Here is a 10,719-nt window from a genome sequence, read left to right on the forward strand (position 1 = left end):
TGTGTGTGTGTGTGTACTCTAAAATTAAATATCTGTCTATGAGAAAGTGTGTGATAATTATCTTTCTGAGGTCAGCTTACTTTGTTTAGCATGATGATCTTCTAGTTCTAACCATTTACTTGCAAATGGCACCATTTTATTGTCCTTTACACCTTAAATCTGCACCATGTACATATGTGTGTCACACTGTCTCTGTCCACTCCTCCGTTGCTCTTTTTCATTCTTTTGGCCACTGATGCTGTTCCTGACCTTTCTATGCATCCATCCATTGGTCGTTCATTAGCATGTGTTCCATGTACCCTGCGCCATGTTCTCTAACCTTTAAACATGTAAGGGAGGTAAGTGATCAAGCAGTCACAGATCCTCAGCTGTACAGACAACCCGTTGGCTGCTTATGATAGGTCAGCTACAAGAGCAAGGCCAAGGGACTTGTCCAGGGCCCAACTTCTGCCCAAGGTCAAAGGCCAGTGCCCTTCAGGCCTTCAGAACAGGCCTGAGAGGACTGCGACACCAGGTGGGTCCCAGGGAAGCATCTCCACTTCAGAGAGGGGCCCAGTCAAGTCACACGGAGCGGTAGCTGCACAGTTTGCGCCCTCATCCTTGGTTTTCATGAATCTTCCCCACCTCCTATTACAGATCAAGGGTCTTGTGCATGTGCAAGGGCTGTGCAGAGGCGAGGGCTGCGTGGGGAGCGAATACAATTCTCCATGAGATGCCTTGTGGAGAAAGGACTCACTCAGAAGGGGAGGTTTCACCCCAGCTTGAAGGAGGCCCAAGACAGTATATCCAGAAGGAGGAAGCAGCATTAGGGCCTGGAGGCTGAGAGCCCTTTTCAGTGGAGCAGGAAGCAGGACATGAGGTCAGAGGAGAAGGGCGGTACAGTGAGGACTCAGCATAGAAGAGACTCGGCCTCTTCCTTTTTAATTATTAAAGAAAGGAAATGTGCTTGTTGCAGTTTAGAGACAGTTTAGAAATCTAAATCTAAGGCCTGGCATCTGCTAAGGGCCTTCTTGCCCCATCGTCCCGAGGTGGAAAGGCAGGAGAGCAGGATTTTGATGTAGTGTATCGGGGGCCACTGTACGGTCAGAAGCCCCATTGTTTTCCCCTGGGCAAGAGGAGGCTGCGACTCTGATTCATGGCTGTAAACAACTCTGGAGAGAGTAGACAAACAGGCTCAGTGCCTGGTGAGTCATTTCTGGGGCCAGGGCCTCTCTTTCTCGGGTTATTCTCATCCTGACTAGGCTTAGGTGGCTGCTGCAGGCCACTGTAGCCTGGGACTGCCACCTCGTGGTCGTTCTGACTTCACATAGCCACAGCTTGTCAGGGTGGGTGGGAATGAATGGGAATTTGCTATGAACCGGCTGGACAAGCAGGCCTTCATCCTTGCACACCAAGGCAGCTGTGGAGAGGCTCACTAAACTAGGACTCGGTTGCCACCCTCTGTGACCCAACATGGCTGTCACTGTCTAGGCACAGAACTCAGCCTAGCTGCGGCTGTCAACCTGCCCCTAGAGATTCCCTACTTCTCAGGCCTCTTCCAGTCTCAGGCTCACAGACGTTGGCTCACTCTCGCTAATGGTTGCCTGAGGTCTGGGCACTGGGCCACCAGTCACCCTCCAGCCAGGGTTAAACATTAGTGGGAGGTTATCGAGTTTGGAAAGGGGGTGGGGAATCGCACTTGCAACAGTCTCCCGCGGGCCTGCTTGGAGTACCAGTTTCCACCGGAGCCCATAAAATGCCTGTGGAAGAGTTTGTGGCTGGCTGGATCTCTGGTGAGACATTTTTCTTCTTTCTGTCATATCATCCCTAAGGGTGGATCACTTCCCTGGGAGGATGGGTTGTTGAGAGAAGTTTTTCTCTCTGGAGCACCCAGCAGCCAGCTGTCCCCAGAGCCTTCTAGGAATGACCAAGGAGGCAGAGGAGAAAGAAGCAAGGAGGAATGCTTCTGTATCCCAAGGCCATGCTGCCAGAGAGTGGTAGGGATCTGACAGCCAAAGCACAGCCTCACCAAGCCCTTCTCCCAGACCAGTGTGAGGGGCCTGGAACACGTTCACCTTTGACCTCTCCGGCTGTCCTTATTTTACCTTTGGAAATCTGCCCTGCCTGGCAGTGGGTACACTCCTGGGCCTTGAGAAAGGACACTATGAACCTGCCCCTGGTGGTGCACCCCAAACCCCAGAAACAACATCTTCTGCAGAGAATAAGACTGCTAGTGGGTGGCTTTCTCCCCTGGGTCTGGTAGGACGCTAAGAAGGGCTCTCTGCTCTGTTCTGATAATTGTGACAAGGTAGAAGGCAGGAGGAACAAGCCAGCAGGGCCTGTTCTCATTCAAGGCCACAGAATTCTTCAAGGAAGGCAGAAGGACAGGCTGACACAATTTGGAATAGTAGCCACTTCTTCTAGAGCAGTTATTCTCCACCTTCTTTTTTTTTTTTTTTTTTTTTTTTGGTTCTTTTTTTTCGGAGCTGGGGACTGAACCCAGGGCCTTGTGCTTCCTAGGTAAGCGCTCTACCACTGAGCTAAATCCCCAGCCCCTTTCTCCACCTTCTTAATGCTGTGACCCTTAATATAATTCCTTCTGTTATGGTGAACCCCAACCATAAAATCATTTTGTTGTTACTTTATAACTAGGTTTGCAACTATTATGAATTATAACATATATATCTGATATACAGGCTATCTGATATGCAGCCCCCAATGGGGTCACCACCCACATGTTGAGAAACACTGGCCTAGAGCTTCATCTTCCCCAGTCAAAGCTGGGGATAGTGTTACACCTGGCTCTTTCCCATTGTCTGTGTGGCCTCAAGTGAGGCCATGGGCCTCCTTCCTTTGTCCCAGGACCTTAGTGACCCAGTCCCAGGTGTGGTAGAGTGGGGTAGGCAGCTGGAATATTTGTGGAGCCCCAAGAATGTAGATGGTGGGTGTCTGAGCACACACAGGCTTCCTGCTCCAGCCTGCACCCTTCTTTCCTCTAGCAGAGACTTGCTTCCTAGACTTTGGCACACAGGCCTCACTTACACCACCTTCTTGCCACCGCAGGAGCCGTGGGCCTGGTCCTGGGGCACCCGTTTGACACTGTAAAGGTGAGTGTAGCAAAGGCACCAGAGGTGGAGTAGATGGTCTGGCTAGATCCTGGGTGAGAGCCTGGGCCTGGCTAACCATTGGCTCACTGGCGTGCCTGCCAGCGTCTGCTGCGTGGGTGACCTGACTGCAACTGTGGGAGCAGCCCTGGCTTGCCCATCTGCCTCACATGCCCAGCACTTTCCATCCAGGTGCGGTTACAGACCCAAAACACGTACCAGGGCATTGTGGACTGCGTGGTCAAGACTTACCGCCATGAGTCAGTAGGTAGCCCACTTCTTTGGGGTGAGAGTCATCTGGGGCAGGTGGTGCCTCTTTCCTTTTGCTTGCTGCTTGCTAACAGCTTCTAAGTCTTCACCCTTGAGGCTATCTAATAGTCATTTAGCACCTCAAAAGTGGAGTCGAAGTCCTCACAGCCTCCTCCACCTGCTGTCTGTCTGGGACAGGGCTTGGGTAGAAGTGCTGTACAGCTCAGAGGCCTGGCCAGAGCTGGAAGTGGGACACAGAAACTCACCATGACTAATGGTGCTACCATGTTGTTTTGCAGGTCCTGGGCTTCTTCAAGGGAATGAGCTTCCCCATTGCCAGTGTAGCCCTGGTCAACTCTGTCCTGTTCGGAGTATACAGCAACACGTTGCTGGCACTTACAGCCACCTCCCATCAGGAGCGACGGGCTCAGCCACCCAGCTACACAAACATCTTCATAGCAGGTTGTACTGGGGGTCTCCTGCAGGTGAGAGGGTTGTGTACGGGCACACATGTAGGTGGCACAGTGACAGATCTGAGTTGTCCACCCCTAGGGATTCCCAACCGTGTAGAAGGTCATCCTAAGAGATGCTAGTAGACGTTGCTCCCATTGGTCTAGCCATGCTGTGCCTTGCCAGGCTGGAGGTGGAAGGTCATAGAGACCAGGGGTTGGGAGGAGGAGCAAAAAGCAGAAAGTTGGGGGTCAGTGTGAAGAAGGTGCCAGGCAGAAGCAGCCAATGCCTGCTCTCAGGTTTGTCTACCTTCAAAGGGCTCTACCAGTCCCAGAGTTGTGGGAAGACTATACAGCATGGTGACCTTTGACCCTGAGGAGCTGTCATACTCAGTAGGGTTGAGTTTTGTCCTGAAGCGATCCTAAGTGGTCCTAGAGATCATCCTACCCGTTCCACCAGGCCTTTGCCTGCAGCACCGAGTAACCATAATCAAACTCCGAGCCTCCCACAGGTCACAGATGTCATGGCCGGCCAATCCCTGCGTGAGTCGTTCCCATCATTTATGTCAGTCTTTGTTCTTAGCACTGTAGTGACCAGGTTTCTGTGGGGTGTGGTGAAGACTAGAAGAGCTTCTAGGCCCCAGAAGGGACCTGAGCTAAAGGGAGTGTCTGAGCTGAACAGAACAAAGGGACAGGTGCCAGCTCAGCTCTACACCCCAGATGGGCTCCTAGGTGACCCTCTAATGGGTACCTGCCCTGATGCCACTGATACTTCATGGGGCAGAGAGCAAGCTCAGAGGACAAAGTCAGGGTGTGCATAGCAGTGGTTAATGATTACAGAGGCCTTGGAGACAAGTGCTCGCTTCTCTTCCCTTCTCCTCTTCCTCCTCTCCCACCTCCTAGGTTTTTTTATTTACTTATTTTTTCATTTTATGTGTGTGAGCGCTTTGCCTACATATATACACTTATGTACGCCAAATGCCTGCAGAGGCCTGAGGGTGTTGTATCTCCTGGAACAAAAGTTACTACAGACGGTTGTGAGCTGCCATGTGGGTGCTGGGAACTGAACTCCAGTCCTCTGCAAGAGCAGCGTGTGTTCTTTTTTTTTTTTTTTTTTTTTTTTTTGGTTCTTTTTTTCGGAGCTGGGGACCGAACCCAGGGCCTTGCGCTTCCTAGGTAAGCGCTCTACCACTGAGCTAAATCCCCAGCCCCGCAGCGTGTGTTCTTAACCACTGCACTGTCTTGCCAACCCCCTTCCCTTTAGTGTTTTCAAAACAGGATCTTCCTATGTAGCCCTGGTTGGCCTGTAATTTACCATGTAGATCAGGCTAACCTAAAGCCTATGACAAAACCCTCTTGCCTTTTCCCCAAACTCTGGGATTATAGCTCTACGCCACCCGACCAAGCTCTGTGCTCCTTATTAGATACACACGTCTTAAATTCAGAGGCCTGTAACCCCCAACACAGAAAGAAGCGTAAGAACCTCGGCAAAGTGGCCTGACTTAGGCCCAGCCAGGCTCTACTTCTCAGTGACCTCCTCATTTCTCTGAAAAGCAGAACCAGGAACTGTTAGGGCCACAAATGGTGCCTGGGTTCAGGAACCTGCTAAAGCCAGGGTGTCCTAGGACATCCGTCAACAGGGTTTCGGAGCCAATTGTTTCAATGAGGAAGTGAGAGGAAGGGACAGGAGCCGAAGGCTTTTGTTGGCACGGAACTTTTGCTTGTGCCTTGGTTAGGGGTTAAGTAACCCTTTAGGCTCCATGGTTCCCAAACCACAAGATGCCCCTGCTTCAACCCTGGAGCTCCAGATCAGGAACCCATCTCTGAATGTCTCAGCTTAGCCCTGCTGGCAGGCTCTGGAAGAAACATCAGCCCCATCTTACGAAGGGGCTTCATCCTCTGCTGCAGCAGAAGCACTCGATGTGGCCTGCACCTGCTCAAACCAGGCACCAGTCAGCCTCCAGCCCCTCCACTACCAACCAGGCCTAGAGCTGAACAAGAGTTCACATGCTTCTAGCCACCCTAAGTGCTGGGACACAGCATGTGAGAGTGCAAGCAGGTTTCATTCATTTAAAAAAAAAAAAAGATTTATCTTAATTCTACACTTGATGTTAGCCAAAAGGCCAAGAAGTGATTTCTCTTCATTCTAAAATTCAATTTAAATTCTGCCTCTGAAAGCCAGAAGAGGGTGTACGATACCCCACAACTGGAGTTGCAGACAGTTGTGAGCTGTCCCAGATGAGTACTGGTATCCTTCGGACAGCACTACGAACTCTAATCCACTGAGTCATCTCTCCAGCTCTGGTTGGCTTTTGTTTTTCTTTCGTAATGAATGTTTTTAAATTAATTATTATTTTATGCAAATGGATGCATGCCTGTGCCTACAGGAGCCAGAAGAGGGTGTTGGATCCCCTGCAACTGGAGATGCAGATGGCTATTCAGGGCCACCATGTGGATGCTGGGAATTGAGTCTGGGTCCTCTGGAGGTGTAGCCAGTGCTCTTAACTGCTGAGCCCCCATCTCTCCAGCCCCAGTCACTGGGTTACTGAGACAGTTTCAGTCTGCTGTAGCCCACACTAGCCTGGAGCTCACTATGTAGCCTTGACTGGCTTTGAACTCTTTGTAGTTCTTTTTTTGCACCCTTAGGTTACAGACATAAGCCCAGCACAACCAGCCAGAACACCAGCTACAGGCAGGAGCCCAACACACCCAGCCAGAATCTCATTTGAGCTTCAGTAGTTTCTCTTGCTTTGTCTGTGTCTCACTCTTAGCACTGGTTGGCCTGGAATTGCTCTGTAGACCAAGCTGGCCTGGAATTCACAGAGATCTGCCTGCCTTTGCCTTCCTAGTGCTGAGATTAAAGGCACACCCTGGACGCCTAGCTGCTTGACTTGGTTACATCCCTGACTCAAATCTCACTGGTATGGTGACCTCCTCTTTCCCACATCCTCTCAGCTCAGTCCAGGCTCACCCCAGATCTGTATCCTGGCTGTCAAAGGGTTCTAGTGCCTACCAAATCCCACCTGTTACCACCATCTTGCCCCATAAGCCTTTTTGGTCAGAGGCAAGGAGGGCTGACCTGGGGCTTCAGAGAGGTGTGATGCAGAAGGGAGAGAGCATTCGTTTCTGTTCTGATGATGTTGGGTCTGTTCTGCAGCTTCAGCTGCTTACTGTTTCCTGCTGCTGAACCTTTACTGAGCCCCAGACACTGCAAACACGTGGTCCTCCCTGGAATCAGGGAGCCCAGGAACCAGGCCCACATGTCCTTGAACGCCTGTGCCTGCTATCTCAGGAGGAGGAGGAGCCAGTGCTGAGCCTATCAGGCCTGATAATAAGGGAGGCATCGTGTTCTCAACTGCACCCAGACAGTTGGCCAAACCCAACTCCCATGCAGGAGGCTAGGAATTGATGGCAGGACCCTCTTTGTCCTGTTATGATTAAAAGCAGACATTTTCCAAGCCTAAGCCCCACCCAGTCCTCCCCATGTCTTTCTCCACAGGCCTACTGCCTGGCTCCTTTTGACCTCATCAAAGTCCGTCTACAAAACCAAACAGAGCCAAGGATGCAGATAGGGAGCTCTACACCCCGGTACCGGGGACCTGTGCACTGTGCAGCCTCCATCTTGAAAGAAGAAGGACCTCAGGGACTGTTCAGAGGATCCTGGGCCCTGGTGTTGAGAGACACTCCTACGTTGGGAATGTACTTTGTCACCTATGAAGGGCTATGTCGCCAGTACACACCAGAAGGCCAGAATCCCAGTAAGTGGGGTGAGGTGGGGTGGGGTGGGGGTACAGCCGAGGCTATAGAGGGTACTGAAGACTGGGATCGGAAGATGCCCTGTTCCAGTCTGACTCAACCTTGGCTCCCTCTATCCCAGGTTCAGCCACAGTTCTGGTGGCAGGGGGCTTTGCAGGCATAGCCTCCTGGATCACAGCCACCCCTTTTGACGTGATCAAGTCCCGGATGCAGATGGATGGGCTGAAGGGGAGAAAGTATGGAGGGATGCTGGACTGTATGGCAAGCAGCTTCCGGCAGGAGGGGATAGGAGTCTTTTTCAAGGGCATGACACTCAATAGTGCCCGTGCCTTTCCTGTCAATGCTGCCACCTTCCTCAGCTATGAATACCTACTGCGCTTGTGGAGATGAGCCTGGCCCAGTGACACTGGCAGCTCTACAGCAGAATTATGGCTGACAGCAGCTTGGAAAACCAAGCTAAAGCACCCAGCTTTTAGGTGCAAAAGCAAGAGGTGCCTTGTTAAGGAGCCAATGTGCAAGAAACCAAAGAACCTGGCCCTGTACAGACTCTAAGACACACACACCCTCCAGCCCACCTCACCAGGCCACTTCCGTCCAGGAAGCAGGGGCACAAAGTACATGAAAATCATCCAAGCCACCATGCCATAACTGTCCCTGTGAAGGAGCTCTCAGAGAGCAGCCACTGTCCTGGCTTTACCTAGCCCTGGAGTTCAAAACACTCCCTGGATAGGAGAATGGTTTTTGTCTTCTTTATGTCCAGAAACCTTCAGGGAAACCCAGGTCCAGGCTCCTGGCTGTCCTGCCTGACTGGGTGGCCTTCTCTTGGTTACTTCCTGGTGTGGTCCCTCATGTCCCAGGAGTGCGGTGGGTGGTGTTATTGTCCTCCAGTGGCCCACTCTCCTCAAGATCCAGGCAGAGCTCTTTATCTGGGGGTCCTTCCAGCCCCATCTGTGCTGACTGTGGGGTACCCAAGCACCCCAGCCCTCCTGCCTACCTCAGTCAAACCTCTGTGTACAGTACTTCGTGGTTAGTTTTTTGCTCCTCTGAGTTGTTAGTCTGTGAGAGTCTTATGGTCAAGGTCATACTTCTGTCTCTTGAACAGATACATGCAATAAAGTTTCATTTGATGCAGTATTGATGATCCCTTTCTGTCTCTGCTCCCACCACACACATGGCTGTGAGCCTTCCAACCTCCATGTCTGTGCCCTGGCCCCTCTCCAGGTTGTCTGTCCCTCACTCACATCTTTCCTTATATTTGTCTGATTATCCATCCCAATTGCTGAATTAGATTTTAAAACTGCCTGAGGGGCTGGGGAGATAGCCGAGTGATTAAGGTCATTAACTGCTTCCAGAGGAACCAGTTTCAAATCCCAACATTCAAAGGGCAGCTCGCTCATCTGTAACTCTGGGGGATCCAGTACCCTTTCTGGCTTCTGTGGAAACTGTATGCGCTTGGAGGCAAAATTCCCATACACACAAAACAATAAATAAAACATTTTGAAGGGGGTTGGGGATTTAGCTCAGTGATAGAGCACTTGCCTAGCAAGCGCAAGGCCCTGGGTTGGGTCCCCAGCTCCGAAAAAACAAAAACAAAACAAAACAAAACAAAAAAAAACATTTTGAAGGAGGGTTCAAGACAGCATTTCTCTGTGTAGCCCTGGCTGTCCTGGAACTCACTCTGTAGACCAGGTTGACCTTGCTAGGCTGATCTGCTAGTCTATGCCTCTTGAGTTCTGGGGTTAAAGGCATTAGCCCAGCATAAAAATATTAAAAACCAGGGGTTGGGGATTTAGCTCAGTGGTAGAGTGCTTGCCTAGCAAGCGCAAGGCCCTAGGTTCAGTCCCCAGTTCTGAGAAAAAGAAAAGAAAAAAATATTAAAAACCAGAATGATACCCAACAACAACAAACTAACTGAGAGCTGGGCACTGGTGGCACATACCTTTAATCCAGCACTCAGGAGACATATATCTAAGTCAGCAGGCAAATATCTAAGTTCAAGGTCAGCCTGGTCTACAGAGTAAGTTACAGGACAACCAGGGTTACACAGAGTAACTCTGTCTCGAAAGAAAAACCATAACTAGCTAGCTAGCTAGACTGTACTCTTTAACAGCCTCTAGTTACTCTGAACTCCTTTCCCCAGCAGGGGATGCCTGTAGACATTTGCTTTTGATAAATGTTTTAACCTACTTCTGCTGAGCACATCTGGGTCTCTCCCACAAGGATTTGCTCTTGCTCTTCTCCCTGAGTTTGTACCTCCGCACCTTTCAGTTCTTGGCTCCTCCTTCGTGACATCTTCTGTTTCCTCCAGCTATGCCAATGGTTCCGAAGCAACTGGAGGGTTTGTTCAAACAGTTTGCTGAGCCAAACCTCGAGGTTGCCAACTCAGTAGGCTTTTGGAGGGTAAGAGGATGCATACTTCCCTAAGTTCCCAGCCACAGCTGCAGGTGTGGGCCACATACTGAGAACCAATTGACACATTTTTTTCATGTCACCCCTCTTCCTTGGTTTGTCATTACATGCTCACCTCTGAGTGTCTTTTCTGTGTGATTCTATCTGTCTCTCTAAACCATAAACTCTGCCTTTTAATCTTTTTTTTTTTTTTTTCGGAGCTGGGGACCAAACCCAGGACCTTGCACTTGCTAGGCAAGCGCTCTACCACTGAGCTAAATCCCCAACCCCGCCTTTTAATCTTTTAAAGTGCCTTTTAGCACTTGGGAGGCTAGCCTGGCCTACAGAGCAAGTACCAGAACAGCCAAGGCTATACAGAGAAACCCTGTCTCAAAAAACCAAACCAAACCAAACTAAAAAGACAAAAACAAACAAACAGGGCTGGAGAGATGGCTCAGTGGTTAAGAGCACCGGACTACTCTTCCAGAGGTCCTGAGTTCAATTCCCAGCAACCACATGGTGGCTCACAACCATCTGTAAAGAGATCCGATGTCCTCTTCTGGTGTATCTGAAGATAGCTACAGTGTACTTAATTATATAATAAATGAATAAATCTTAAAAAAAACAAAAGAGAGAAAGAAGTGGAAAGAAACCTGTAATGGTACAATGTGTCCCTTGTCACCTCTATTACAATGGCTGTAATAAAGACAAAAGATGAGCTGAGGGGATGGCCCAATGATAAGAACTCTTGCTGCATAGCCCTGCTTTAATCTCTGGAACCCACAGAGAAAGCC

The 10,719-nt window shown here is 50.2% G+C and overlaps 1 protein-coding gene and 1 pseudogene across 6 annotated transcripts; one reads left to right on the plus strand and one right to left on the minus strand.

The window, feature by feature from the left end:
• The first annotated feature begins 420 nt into the window (after positions 1–420).
• On the plus strand, positions 421–8,671 carry Slc25a45 (solute carrier family 25, member 45). Of its 6 annotated transcripts, none has more exons than XM_063274640.1 (6): positions 421–1,772; positions 2,979–3,086; positions 3,276–3,351; positions 3,632–3,817; positions 7,281–7,539; positions 7,659–8,671. In XM_063274640.1, exons 4-6 carry the CDS (start codon positions 3,653–3,655, stop codon positions 7,925–7,927), a joined length of 693 nt encoding a protein of 230 aa, XP_063130710.1. In that variant the 5' UTR covers positions 421–1,772; positions 2,979–3,086; positions 3,276–3,351; positions 3,632–3,652; the 3' UTR covers positions 7,928–8,671. The 6 variants fall into 6 exon arrangements, with proteins under 6 accessions (XP_063130710.1, XP_038947299.1, XP_038947296.1 ...); XM_039091371.2 differs by having other exon boundaries at positions 567–1,772; positions 3,276–3,347; XM_039091368.2 differs by having other exon boundaries at positions 567–1,772; positions 2,982–3,086; positions 3,276–3,347.
• Positions 5,779–5,916, minus strand: LOC120100409 (U2 spliceosomal RNA; annotated as a pseudogene).
• Positions 8,672–10,719: the final 2,048 nt, after the last annotated feature.

This window comes from Rattus norvegicus, chromosome 1 (assembly GCF_036323735.1).
Source record: "Rattus norvegicus strain BN/NHsdMcwi chromosome 1, GRCr8, whole genome shotgun sequence".
Classification (NCBI taxonomy): Eukaryota; Metazoa; Chordata; class Mammalia; order Rodentia; family Muridae; genus Rattus; species Rattus norvegicus.